The sequence below is a fragment of the Emys orbicularis genome, chromosome 10, assembly GCF_028017835.1.
Source record: "Emys orbicularis isolate rEmyOrb1 chromosome 10, rEmyOrb1.hap1, whole genome shotgun sequence".
Classification (NCBI taxonomy): Eukaryota; Metazoa; Chordata; order Testudines; family Emydidae; genus Emys; species Emys orbicularis.
The window spans coordinates 33,738,582-33,752,785 of record NC_088692.1 but is presented as its reverse complement, the minus strand read 5'-3'; the positions used below and the strand labels follow the sequence as shown (position 1 = coordinate 33,752,785).

General features: G+C 48.8%; 1 protein-coding gene across 1 annotated transcript in view; it reads left to right on the top strand.

Moving 5' to 3' along the window:
* Positions 1–7,873: 7,873 nt before the first annotated feature.
* Positions 7,874–14,204, top strand: part of MGRN1 (mahogunin ring finger 1) — a 106,284-nt gene continuing 99,953 nt past the window's right edge. Inside the window, exon 1 of the mRNA XM_065412015.1 lies at positions 7,874–7,978. Within this exon, the coding sequence (XP_065268087.1) occupies positions 7,891–7,978 (88 nt within the window). The 5' untranslated portion in view covers positions 7,874–7,890. The remainder of the gene's footprint in view (positions 7,979–14,204) is intronic.

Below are 14,204 nucleotides of genomic sequence, written 5' to 3'. Positions count from 1 at the left end.
CTCAGCAAACGGCTCAGCAAGCCCCTTGCTTTGCTCCTGACACTGATTAGATTGCTCTTATGTCCCTCTGGGCCCATCTGTGGGTTGTAGTTTTTTTCTACTGAGATCAGGCTGCTTTTGGCTTCTCACACTGCCCAGTGATGGTCACAGCAAGTGATGCACTCTGCGTAGATTTCTTCTGGCTGGCTACTTCCTTCCCAGCTAAGTAGCTGCTTATGACCCAGCCATGGAGACTAGGATGTCATCTGCTTCCTCATCCTGGTCTGGCCTGGACCATTTACAATCCTCCCCCATACCTCCACATACACACCCACTTATACATTTTCACCCACATACAGACATCCCACTCGCACACAGAATCTGCATCCAAAAACACTCTCTCCCACACTCTCTGATCCACCCTCCCCTACAGCCAAACACCTAGCAGCCCCAGGGCTCTTGCCTCTTCTCTATTGTTCATTCATGCAGTAGCATGTGGACAAAGGTATCGTCAGTGAGGAGAGGGGCAGGTTGGCCCTACAGCCAAGAAAGTGACAGGCCCACTGGGCAAGTACCTGGTGGGCCAGTCTGATATCATCAGAGGCTGCAGTGACAAATGGACGCTGCAGAGAAGAAGGCTCTTGCACCAGCAATGGTGAGACTAGGGCTGTGCCTACACTTAAAATGCTATAGCAGCACAGCTGCACTTCTGCATCGGCCCTGCAGCATAGGCAGTACCTACAGCAACGGGAGGGGTTCTCTCCTTGCTGTTGTTAATTCACCTCCCTGAGAGGCGGTAGGTAGGTCGACAGAAGAATTCTTCCACCATTCTAGCACTGTTTACACCAGGGCAAGCACTTGGCTGGTATAGCTATACCGGTATCCTATATGCTAGCTATACCTTGCTGTATATTATACTGGTATAACCGTACGGACCCACTTGCTGGCACAGCTCCGTAGGGCCAAACCCAGGGCCTCTGTTCTTGAGCGCCATCTACTGACACCTGATCTATTAGCTAGCTAGCTGTCTACGTAGGCACAGCCATAGAGCGGTGGAATGCTTGGGAAGTAGAGAGGTGAGGGCTCCGAGAATGGCTGGCTGATGTGGGAAGGGGAGGGGGAGCAGAGGATGTATGTGTGGGTGGGGTAGAGGTGAGAAGGCAGCAGCACAGCTGGTGCCCAGGGAGGCGTTGATGGGATGTTTTGCCCAACTTACCAGCAGGTCACGGAAGCAGATGAAAAGCAGCTAAGGGGAAAGCCAAGCCAGGCCTTCCTCTAGTGACGAGGGCATGCCCTTCGTCTCCACTCCCTGCTCTGGGACTGCACACACACCAGGAGCACAAAGTTCAGCCCTGGGACTTCCCCTGCACTCACAGCTCAGCCACTGGCACAGGGAGCCAGAAACCTTGACTCTTGTGCCGTCCCCTCAGTAAGAGTGTTAATGCTGCACTTTCCTTTGCCCTGCCACATGCCTCAGATCCTGCCTCTTGCCTTAGCAACCCCCCCACAACACCTGTTCTCCCGATCATCCGCCTGGCCCTCAATCTCCCCATCACTCAGCTCCCCCCCAACTCTTCTGCTTACATGGCTTGTGAATGGATCAAACCAGTTTCCCTTGTCTTTCTCCCCCATCAGCTTTCCCCGTGGTCAGAGCCTGCCTCCCTGGCTTTCACAGGTCCCTGTTTCCAGTCCCATCACTGCATGAAGCATGAAAGTCCCATTCAGTTACATCACATGAAGGCAAACAACTAAATAGTGACACATTTTATAAGCGCTCGTATTCAAATGCTAGAAGCCGAAATACTCAGATGGGTGAACTTGAGTGCCTGGTATTAAATTTGGATATGGATATAAGAGGCATCACAGAAACTTGGTGGAATGATGATAATGAATAGGCCATGGTAATACTAGGGTACAAAAGATATAGGAATGACAGAATAGGTCGCACTGGTGGGGGAGTGACACTATAATGTGAAAGAAAGCATAGAGTCAAATAAATTAAAAATCTTAAATAAATCAAACTATACCATAGTATCGCTATGGATAGAAATTCCATGCTTGAATAATAAGAGTATAGCAGTAGGAAAATGCTACCAACCACCTGACCAGGATGGTGACAATGACTGTGAAATGCTCATGGAAATTAGACAGGCTAGAAAAACAAAAAGCCCAATAATAATGGGGGATTTCAACTATCCTCATATTGACTGGGAAATGTCGCCTCAGGACAGGATACAGAGCTAAAATTTCTAGACACCATTAATGGCTGCTTCTTGGAGCAGCTTGTCCTGGAACCCACAAGGGCAGAGGCAATTCTTGATTTAGTCCTAAGTGACGCACAGGATCTGGTCCAAGAGGTGAATATAGCTGAACCGTGCAGTAATAGTGACCATAATGTAATTAGTGTTAACATCTTAATTCCAAAGAAACCCAGCACAGTAGCATTTAATTTCAAAGAGGGGAACTACAGAGAAATGAGGAAGCTAGTTAAATGGATATTAAAAGGAACACTCACACGATTGAAATGCCTGCAAACTGCATGGAAACTTTTTTAAAGTACCATGACAGAGGCTCAAACTAAATGTATACCCCAAGAAGCTTTCTAACAATGGGTGGGCCATTGGTGCCCAAATCGTGGTCCCACCCTCTGCACTGCCCCTTCTCCTCTGCCCTGCCCCTTCCCTAAAGGCCCCACCCTGCCCCTTTTCCCCAAGCTCCTACCCCTTCTCCCCAACACCCCACCCAGTCCCTTCTCTCTGAGCCCCTACCCTCACACTACCCCTTCCCCTGAGGCTACACCCCCACACTGCCCCTTCTCCCCAAGCTCCTGCCCTTATGCTGCCCCTTCCCCAGAAGCCCTGCTTCCACACAGCCTCTTCCCCCCAAAACCCCGCCCCCCCAGTCGTTCATCCTTAGGGCCGATAAAAAGTGGAAGGGCATAGCCCTGCCTCTTTTAAAAGTGCGAAGGGCGTGGTGCTCGGCAGGGCCGGCTCCAGGCACCAGCTGAGCAAGCTGGTGCTTGGGGCGGCAGATTGTTCGAGACGGCATTCTGCCCAATCCTAGGGCGGCATGGCCGCTTTTTTTTTTGTTCCACTCCGGCCGCCCTTTAGGGGGCGGCGGCGCGGAGGACCGGAGCGCCCTGCAGGGCAGTCCTCTTCCTTCCCTCCCCACCGACTGGAGCAGAGCCCTCGCGGCAGGCGGCAAGAGGCGGCGCAGCGGGAGGGGCCACGTGGCAGCGCCCCTGCTGTAGCCCTGGCTGCCCCCTTCTCTCTCTCTCCCGCCCGCTCCCTCCCCCTTCCCCCCCCCCCCAACCCCCCATGCACCTGCGTTCCGGCCGCGCTGCAGGTTTGTTTGGTGTTTTTTTGCTTGGGGCGGCCAAAAAGCCAGAGCCGGCCCTGGTGCTTGGCTCTTCCTGTTCTGGCACCCCTGCTCTGGACCCCTTCCTATGGAGGGCCATCTCCTCTGCCGAGGTAAATCACCGTAGCTCATTGAGTTTATAGACCTACAGTGATTGACACCAGCTGGGGAGCTGGGCTGGCCCGTTGATGAGAAATCTGAACTGGCGAATCTCTGGTCCCTTTGAAGGTTAGCTGCATCTCTGGTAACACGGCCCAGGTGAATGTATCTAAACAAATATGTGTTTGGGAGGCGCGAGGTACTTCTGACCTTCTCACATGTCCTGCCGGTGCAACCCTCACATAGGGCCAGATCCTGGGAGGTGCTGAGCATCCTCCTCTTCCTGTGAATATGGGAGCTGCGGGCACTCAGCCCTTTGCAGGATCAGGACCAGAGATGGGTGCTGTGATGTGAGTCCCCAGGCTGGAAAGAGGCTGCCTCCACAGGTTTCCGGCAGGAGACAATTGCAGATCAAAGTGCACAATGGGGACCCACCCTGGGCGGATCACTGAGAACTTTGTATGAGGGGAGGCAGTAAAAGTCATGTGACGCACCTGTTCCTTGGGTGGGTGTTTTAGTTAGCATGAACATGGAGCATCGTATTTCCATTCAAGTCACAGCGAGGGTCCCTGGAGACTACGTGCCACAGCATAGTCCGAGGCCAAGCCCACCACGATCCAAGCTAGACACTGCACCCTAATCAGCTGCCTGGATTGTGATGGCGCCTCTCGGGGGCCAGTCATCTCCGCAGGACCCACAGCAGAGAAGTAGCATTTCCAGCAACATCCATCACCTGTCAGCAGTCAGAGCTGGAATCGTCCTTGAGCCCCCTCCTTCCATTCCCGGGCTGGGACAGGACTGCTCCCTGTTGCATATCTGCCAGTGCTTCACTGGTCTGGTGTCAACTGTCCCGAGTGAGGGGCTCCCAGGCCATTTGTGGGAGACGATTCCACAGCCCAAGCCATCTCCTGTCCAGGGCATGTCCCCTCCAACCTCACCCATTCCTCCCATGACATCCCTGGGTCTGCACTGAGTACCTGACGGGTCCCCCTTGATCCAGGCAAAGCTAGTGGGCACAGAGAGTGCCAGGCCCCTTTGGGGGAATGGCCCCATGCCTGTGGGATCCCGGCAGCTAGCACCCTGCCCATGGTTGAGCACTGCCGGGCAAGACCAATCCCTTACTCTGGCAGCTAGGTCTACCTGTCTCTGTAATGCCCCCAGCCTGCAGATCATGTCATAAGAACATAAGAACGGCCATACTGGGTCAGACCAAAGGTCCATCTAGCCCAGTATCCTGTCTTCCGACAGTGGCCAATGCCAGGTGCCCCAGAGGAATGAACAGAACAGGTAATCATCAAAAAGCAACAAAGAGTCCTATGGCACCTTATAGACTAACAGATGTATTGGAGCATACGCTTTAGTGGGTGAATACCCACTTCATCAGACACATGTAGTGGACTCTTTATCGCTTTTTACAGATCCAGACTAACACGGCTACCCCTCTGATAGGTAATCATCAAGTGATCCATCCCCTGTTGCCCATTCCCAGCTTCTGGCAAACAGAGGCTAGGGACACCATCCCTGCCCATCCTGGCTAATAGTCATTGATGGACCTATCCTCTATAAACGTATCCAGTTCTTTTTTGAACCCTGTTATAGTCTTGGCCTTCACAACATTGTCTGGCAAAGAGTTCCATAGATTGACTGTGTGTTGTGTGAAAAAATACTTCCTTTTATTTGTTTTAAACTAGGGCTGTCAAGCGATTAAAAAAATTAATCACAATTAATTGCACGATTACAAAAATTAATCATGATTAATTGCACTGTTAAACAATAATAGAATACCATTTATTTAAATATTTTTGGATGTTTTCTACATTTTCAAATATATTGATTTCAGTTACAACACAGAATACAAAGTGTACAGTGCTCACTTTATATTTATTTTTGATTACAAGTATTTGCACTGTAAAAAAACAAAAGAAATAGTATTTTTCAATTCAACTAATACAAGTACTGTAATGCAATCTCTTTATCATGAAAGTTGAACTTACACATGTAGACTTATGTACAAAAAAACCTGCATTCAAAAATAAAACAATGTAAAATTTTAGAGCCTGCAAGTCCACTTAGTCCTACTTCTTGTTCAGCCAATCGCTCAGACAAACAAGTTTGTTTACATTTGCAGGATATAATGCTGCCCGCTTCTTGTTTACAATGTCACCTGAAAGTGAGAACAGGCGTTCTTGTGGCACTGTTGTAGCTGACGTCGCAAGATATTTACGTGCCAGATGTGCTAAAGATTCGCATGCTTCAACCACCATTCCAGAAGACATGCTTCCATGCTGATGACGGGTTCTGCTCGATAAGAATCCAAAGCAGTGTGGACCGACGCATGTTCATTTTCATTATCTGAATCAGATGCCACCAGCAGAAGGTTGATTTTCTTTTTTGGTGGTTCGGGTTCTGTAGTTTCCGCATCAGTGTTGCTCTTTTAAGACTTCTGAAAGCATGCTCCACACCTTATCCCTCTCAGATTTTGGAAGGCACTTCAGTTTCTTAAACCTTGGGTTGAGTGCTGAAGCTATCTTTAGAAATCTCACATTGGTACCTTCTTTGCGTTTTGTCAAATCTGCAGTGAAAAATGTTCTTAAAATGAACATGTGCTGGGTCATCATCCGAGACAGCTATAACAGGAAATATATGGCAGAATGCGGGTAAAACAGAGCCGGGGACATACAATTCTGCCTCAAGTTCAGTCAGAAATTTAATTAATGCTTATTTTTTTTAATAAGCATCATCAGCATGGAAGCATGTCCTCTGGAATGGTGGCCAAAGCATGAAGGGGCATACGAATGTTTAGAATATCTGGCACGTAAATACCTTGCAATGCTGGCTACAAAAGTACCATGCAAATGCCTGTTTTCACCTTCTGGTGACATTGTAAATAAGAAGCGGGCAGCATTATCTCCCTTAAATGTAAACAAACTTGTTTGTCTGAGCGATTGGCTGAACAAGAAGTAGGACTGAGTGGACTTGTAGGCTCTGAAGTTTTACATTGTTTTGTTTTTGAGTGCAGTCATGTAACAAAAAAAATCTACATTTGTAAGTTGCACTTTCATGACAAAGAGCTTGCACTACAGTACTTGTAAGAGGTGAATTGAAAAATACTATTTCTTTTGTTTATCATATTTACAGTGCAAATATTTGTAAGCAAAAATAATATACACTTTGATTTCAATTACAACACCAAATACAATAGATATGAAAATGTAGAAAAATATCCAAAATATTTAATACATTTCAATTGGTATTCTATTATTTAACAGTGCAATTAAAACTGCGATTAATCACAATTAATTTTTTGAGTTAATCATGTGAGTTAACTGTGAGTTAATCGACAGCCCTATTTTAAACCTGCTGCCTATTAATTTCATTTGGTGACCCCTAGTTCTTGGATTATGAGGAGTAAATAATACTTCCTTATTTACTTTCTCTACACCAGTCATGATTTTATAGACTTCAATCATATACCCCTTAGTCATCTCTTTTCCAAGCTGAAAAGTCCCAGTCTTATTAATCTCTCCTCATATGGAAGCCGTTCCATACCACAAATAATTTTTGTTGCCCTTTTCTGAACCTTTTCCAAGTCCAATATATCTTTTTTGAGATGGGGCGACCACATCTGCACGCAGTATTCAAGATGTGGGCGTACCCTGGATTTATATAGAGGCAATATGATATTTTCTGTCTTATTTCCTATCCCTTTCTTAATGATTCCCAACATTGTCTTTGCTTTTTTGACTGCCGCTGCACATTGAGTGGATGTTTTCAGAGAACTATCCACAGTGACTCTAAGATCTCTTTCTTGAGTGGTAACAGCTAATTTAGACCCCATCATTTTATATGTAGCATGCCCTAGGATGCTCTGCCTGGGGGCACCCTGTCACCCTCCCCCACCGTGCTGGGGGTGGTCTGGTTATGCTACGGGGATCCCAGTGCGGGGAGGCTCCGTCGCCCTATCCAGCCATGCTGGTGGGCCCTATCAGAGATCCCCATCGCCCTGCCGGTCCGGGGTGGGCCCGGCGGGGGGCTGGGCGCGGCCCACGGCGGCTCCAGCTGACCCCGCTGCAGCAAGCTCAATCTTCCCAGGCTGGTCTGGTCTGCCAGACAGGAGGCAGCGCCCTCTGCTGGCGGCTGTGCGCGTTACAGCTCCCACACTCCCGGAAGAGTCCATTGGGTGAGGGGGCACGCACAGCCCCTGCTCGCACCTCCAACTGCGCTGTTGGTACGGCCCGGCCGAGCCGTCGGGCTGTGGTGTGGCGGACCGGGCGCGGTGGCTGCTGGGAGTTGTAGTCCCAGGGGGCGGGAGCTGCCTTGCGCGACGGGGCGGGCGGACTCGCTTTCCCGTGCTGCCCCGCGACTGGCTGTGGTGGTGCGAGTCGCTGGGTCCGGGGCGCTCGCTGGCCGCTCTCGCCGCTGCTGGGTCCCCGGCCGGTCCGGTCCGGTCCCGCCATGGGCTCCCTGCTGAGCCGGCGCATCGCGGGCGTGGAGGACATCGACATCCAGGCCAACTCGGCCTATCGCTACCCGCCCAAGTCCGGTAAGGGCGGTTCGGCCCGGGGGAGCCCCCCCCCCAGCGCCTCGACCCCCGGCCCTCCCCCCATCCCCCCGGGCCTCGACCCCCCGCCCTGTCTCCGCATCAACCTCCTCTCAGCCCCCCAGCGCTACCCCCGGGCCTCGGCCCCCTCCATTCCTCCCAGCGCCCCTGAGCATCACGCTCTCCCCTGGGCCCTGGCCCCCCTTGGCGGTGCTCAGGTTTGGGGCTTGGCCCCCGATTCTGCCCCCAGGAGGTTGCTTTCACCTTGCACCCGTTCCCCGGGGCCTTGGGAAGGTTGGAGGTTAAAGGCCACTGTGTGATGCAGTTGTGTAGGTGTGATTAGCGCAGTCCCAAGGTACACTGACTAGTTAACGCCCATCCGGCACACCCCCCCTTGTGTTATTGACCGTGAAGTTATTACTTCAGACAGAGCTTGCTGGGCCTCACCTGTGCAGTTTGATTGCTGCTATCACTGCTTGGGTGGCACGCAGCCGGCCAGGTCCCTCTTTTGGGGCCCCTGTCCTAGCCCAAGGGTGCAGAGTTTGGGTTGCACACATGATGGGAGAATTTACATCATGGGAAGATTTTTTTTCACCATGGAACTTATAGAGACCTTTGCTTATCAAACACTTAAATGATGGGCCTGTAATGCCTGCCAGGAGTCCTTTGGGTTGTGTTATAGTACAGGAGAGGGGAGCTCCCTGGGAAAAGAATGGGTGTGGATCTGCAAGTGGAGTTTTAAGAGCACTTCATGGGCTTTTGGGGCTTAGCCCTGCTCTTCTAAAACTCAGAGCATTTGACTTCTTTACACCATAAGGGCTGTTCTCTATTTCCCCATCTCTGCATTTAACTTCCTTCTTGTATGGTGTAAACAATACAGGGTGTGTGGTGCTCAACAAAAATTACTGGGTGGGATAATGGTCTCTGTCAGGGAAATGCTTCCTTCCGGCCAGTATCTGACCTCAGGGTTAAAGACACAGAAAGCAACACCTTGCAGTAAGAGGACAGCATCTCCTCAGACTAAATACTTCCTGCTGTCACTGCATGGATTGGAGACAGCCCCTTGCACCATCAGAACTTAACAAGAAACGCATGCCTCCACAGAGCAGGGAGAAACCCTGATTCTTACTGAATCAATAAATCTGTAACTTCCAGGTTGTCCGGCCCCAAAAGTTCTACGGAAAGGATTTTTTCGCCTGACAGTATAAATGTATTGCTTAAATAAAAAGGTTCTGTTTGATTTTTTTTCCCTTTCACTCTTCCCTGGGACCTGTATGGCTGCAAAGGCTCCCAGCCTGCCACTTCTGTTTTGCTCCATCCATCGTTTTCCTTTCTTCCTTTCTCCTATGAATGTGAGGCTTGTTCAGTGTCATTAATTCTGCTTACGGAGGGATTTTTGTCTATAGTCCATGGGACAAGGTCATTTGATTCTTCTGATTGGTGAATTCCTCAAACTGGGAGGTCCAGAGACCCCAGAATGTGACTACCAAGCTCCAGCCTGAAGGTTGCACAAATCTGAACTGAAGATGTGATTGCCTGTCACTGGTTAAAGAGAGTTGGGAGTGTTCCCTCTAATTTTTCCCACACATGGTCTGGGCTGGGTTGGGGCTGGGGAGAGGTGCCCCTCCCCCGGCTGTGGCAGGTTAGGGCTGGGGGAGGGGTGCCCCAGCTGTGGCAGGTCTGGGGCTGGGTTTGGACTGGGGGAGAGGCACCTCTTCCCTGGCCGTGGCAGGTCCTGGCCGGGTGGGTTCCCTGAGTGCCTGTGCAGTGCTTAATAGGCACAGCTTACAGGGAATTTAGGTTGGGACATCCAGTCCTGAATCCCCACAGCCTTCAAGACTCTAGGTTCACCTAAAAGTTGCTCCTGAGTATTGGTTTGCAAGGGAAGATAGGAACCAGACTGATGTGTTAACTTATCTGTTAACGTGAAACATTTTTATCAGGCCTTCTAGCTGCTCTCCTAGCAATGACAAACACACACAAACATCTGTGTTGCCAATGCCATGTGACTCTTTATCCTTTGTGTCTCTTACCCTCCCCAGGATAATTAACTGGCATCCAAATAAATCAGGGGCATCTGTTGCCATGGGACTGTAGAGATGTGGTTAAATTAGATAGGTTTCAGAGTAGCAGCCGTGTTAGTCTGTGTCCGCAAAAAGAACAGGAGTACTTGTGGCACCTAGACTTAATGGTGAAGCTTTCTGTGGGGGCAGAAGTGTTTGTGTTCCACTGTTTAAGAGGTGGCTGTCAAAGAGCTCTGTGTCTCTGGCATCTTTTCCCAAGGGCTTCTTAAACAGATGCCCTTGTGCTTGTTCTGGAGAGAGACTGCGGTGATCAACAAACCTGAGGCACTGTTCACTGGTATATGTCAGCAGTGGTCAAACCAGTGTATCAATAGAGTCTTTAAATGGCCTGATGAGGGGGAAAGGAAGGGGGATGTTGGTGGTCTTGGGGTGATTTGAAATGTATAGGGGAACCAGCCTACTAACTGAAAAAGCAAGAGACTTATGGTGCTGCTTTGTGTAATTGGGATGTAAGGCCGGTTATCACAGTGGGTTCTAGATGTAGGCTCCTGACGGCTGTAATTTGTCAGTCCTGCTGGCATTTAGATTACTGTGATGTTTCTTCAGAGGGAATGATGAACTAATTCATCTTATTTGAAGAGGCTCAGAGTATGTATGGACAGAAGACATTGTTTGTGAGACATTTCTCAGTAGTTGCAGCAGTTTGATTATAGGGATGTTCATTGATTGGTCCCCAGGCAGTTCTCTATTTCCCACAGTGGGTACAGAACTCCTGACCCTGAATTTCCAGAGATGGACAGCCACCTTCAGCATTGTGTTCTATGGGGATAGGCCTGCTTCCTAAAGGCATGCACAATCCTGACCCTGCCTAAAAAGGCTTGAAACTCAGGCCTGGTCTACACTACATGGTTAGTAAGTTGCCTTGTGTCGACCTAGCTGTGAAAGCGTCTTCACTTAACTTTGGCTCCTCACGACAGACCTCTCTACGCCGATTTAGTAACGCCACCTCCTTGAGCGGCATAGAGCCATGGTCAATGTCATTAGGTTGACGCGGTGTCAGTGTAGACACTGCATTGCTTATGTCAACTATTACTGGGTTTCAGGATCTGTCCCACATTGATAGTACAATCGACACAAGTGCTCCTGGGGAGGACGCGCACCGCCGACACAAGAAGCCAAGTGTGTGCACACAAACGATTTAATAACTGCGGTGGCTGTATGATTTTGGCACCATCCCATCTTGTCCCAGAGTACATCTACAGAAAGGGATACTTCTCTATGGTTATGCAAGTGTTGGTGGATCATGGGGGATGCTTCGCCAACATCAACATGGGCTGGTCCAGGAATGCGCGTGATCCTCGCATCTTTAGGAATGCAGGACTGTTCAGAAAGCTGCAAGCAGGGACTTCCTTTCCCAACCAGCGGATTACCATTGGTGATATTGAAATGCTAATAATGATCCTGGTGGATCCAGCCTACCCCTTACTCCCCTGGCTCATGGAGCTGTATACCGGCCACCTGGACAGCACCAAGGGAGAGATTCATTGGCTCAGCAGGTGCAGAATCCCAGTTGAATGTGCTTTTGGTAGCTTGAAGGGATGCTAACGTTGTTTACTCACCAGATTGGATCTCTGTGAGAAAAATATCCCAATGGTTATAGCTGCCTGCTGTGTCTTGAATAGTATCTGTCAAGCAAAGGGGAAAAGTTGCTGCCAGGATGGAGATGAAGCAGCTGTCCACTGAGTTTGAGCAGCCAGATGGAAGGGTTATTAGAAGAGCTCAGTGCAGAGCTGTACAGCTCAGGGAGACCTTGTGGCTCACGGTTAAAACGCTCTTTCAGTAATGCATTGTGGTGTACTGTGCTCTACCTGGCTCTGCTGTTTTGGGGGACTGTTAGGAGTTGTGTGCTGCTTGGTGTACATCTGTGAATATAACACTGCCAGTGCACCTATTAATTTGGTGGTGCTTGCTGTACATTTATGATTATTATGCTGTCACTGATCCTATGAGTTGTGTCATGCTGACTGTAACAAGTAAGTGGATGCTTTCAGTTCTGGTAGGCATTCTGCAGCACATCTTGGGAATTAATAAACATGAATTATTTTCCGAACAATAGAATTTAATTGAGTAACAAAACCCGTGTGCAATTTAAAAGCAAATACATAAAAATCTTAATACATGAATGGAACTTAACAAGGAGAAAGAACGTTCATGTCCATTTTGGCTACACATACAGCAACCGTGGCTTTCATAGGTCAGGGTATGTGACGCTACTAGCCTGTGTGCTGCAATGGTGCCTGGCAATGTTATCACCCACTGGTGTGGGAAAGTGTCCTACTGCGGAGGAAGAAATAAGGCTGTCATCCCTAGAAACCTTTGGGAGAGGACTGCAAAGTACCTCCAGGAATGTTTCATTGAGCGCTCTCGGGAGTATTCAGGGGACATCCCTGTGCACACAAACTGCTCTGTATGGCCCCCTTTCTCAAACTGTACAGGGCAATGAAAAGCAGAGAACTCCTCTACCTCTCCTAGTATAAGTAAATTAATGCAAAGTCGATAGCTGCTACATTAGGGGTGCCATCAGTATATCATTATAATGGGACATACATTTACACGGTTACCTGATGTTCCTTCCCCCGCATCAGGCTCGCCTGTGCTCAATGCCATGACTGACTGAACTGCAGTAGAGTCTCAAACGGATACTGGCTTGAGGTATAGCTGGAGCCCCTGGATGCATGTAGCAGGCATAGACCGCTGGGCAGTTGCACACAATAGTAGATGACTGCTAGGTGTGCTTGCCAAGCTGTCCAATCGGGAATAGGCATTTCAAAAAATGGCGGGGTTTTAAAGGTCAGCTGCTGGAGGACTGTTAAGGTCGACATAGGTAATGCAGTGTCTACACTTTCACTGCATCGATCTCAGTATGTCGACCCTGGCTCTACACCTCTCAGGGAGGTGGTGCTACTGCATTGCTGTAATGGAGCACTTACATCGGTGGGAGACAAATTTAAGTGTAGAGACACATGCACAGCGAGGTTAATACAAGGTGGTATACGTCGACCTAACTTTGTAGTGTAGACCAGGCCTTAGAGTAACCTTACTTCTGGACTAGGTAAACTCCAACCCTCTGACTTCTTTGGAGGAGAAATTAAAATGATTGAATTGGATCAATCTGGAGTGAATGTACAAACTCCATCCTCAGTGGTGGTTACTGCTTAGAACAAAGGACTGACAAAAGACAGCGCTGGGTTGAAAAGCCAGGTAGAGCTACCAGTAGACCAAGCATAATCCCAAAACGTGTGTATTCGGGGCTGTCCAGCGGAGATGGAAAATCTAGAGCCTGGAGCATTTATGGAAAAGCTGCTGCCCTAGTGTTCTATAAACATTAAAGGTTGATCCCTTTGAGAAAAGACATAATTCACCAGGAACCAAGACAGCCGCCTCCTGGTTTGGAGACAAAAAGTTATGAATACAGCAAAAAATAAATCCACAGCAGGGGTCCGCAGATAGCTTCTGCTTCTTCTGCGCCACCTAAGCAGCGCAAAGGGAGCAAAATAGGGCAGAAAATCTGTCCCTGAGCTGTTGATTTGTGACCCTTGACTTTTGGGACTAACATGTTTGGCCCTCAGGCTGAAAGGCTACCAGAGGACCAGGGCCTGAGAACTGAAAATGAAATAGACCAGAAACAAATGCAGGTGACTAGTTTTGATTTCATGGTCTAGGCTGGGAGAAATACAAAAGTTAAACTGTGCAAAGCAATTATATGTTAATTATTTGTGGATCACGATGCGGTAGTTAAAACTTGTTTTTAATAAGATTTTTAACTTGATGCTTTCCCTTTGCATCTACCTCTGTTACTGATAGAGATATTAAAAGGAATCTTTGTATTTTCTTTAGTTTTGCTGTGTGTCCATGCACGCACATGCCTGACCAGTCTCCTGAGTACATATACTGTGGTTTTGGCTGTCTTTCAGAACATCTCAGCTGACGTTTTTATCCACAAATTCTATCCTATTTTAATTGCTAATTCGTCTCCAAGTGTCTCCTGTTGCACATCAGGTTCTCTGCCACCTGTGATTTGAGCCCCTACAGGCTCACTGTGAGTGTGCATGACATGCTGCTGCGACAGCTCAAATCGAGTGAACCAGTCTCTGGATCATTTGCAAAGACTCAAGTTTTCAACTAGGGACAAAATCCTTTAGGCC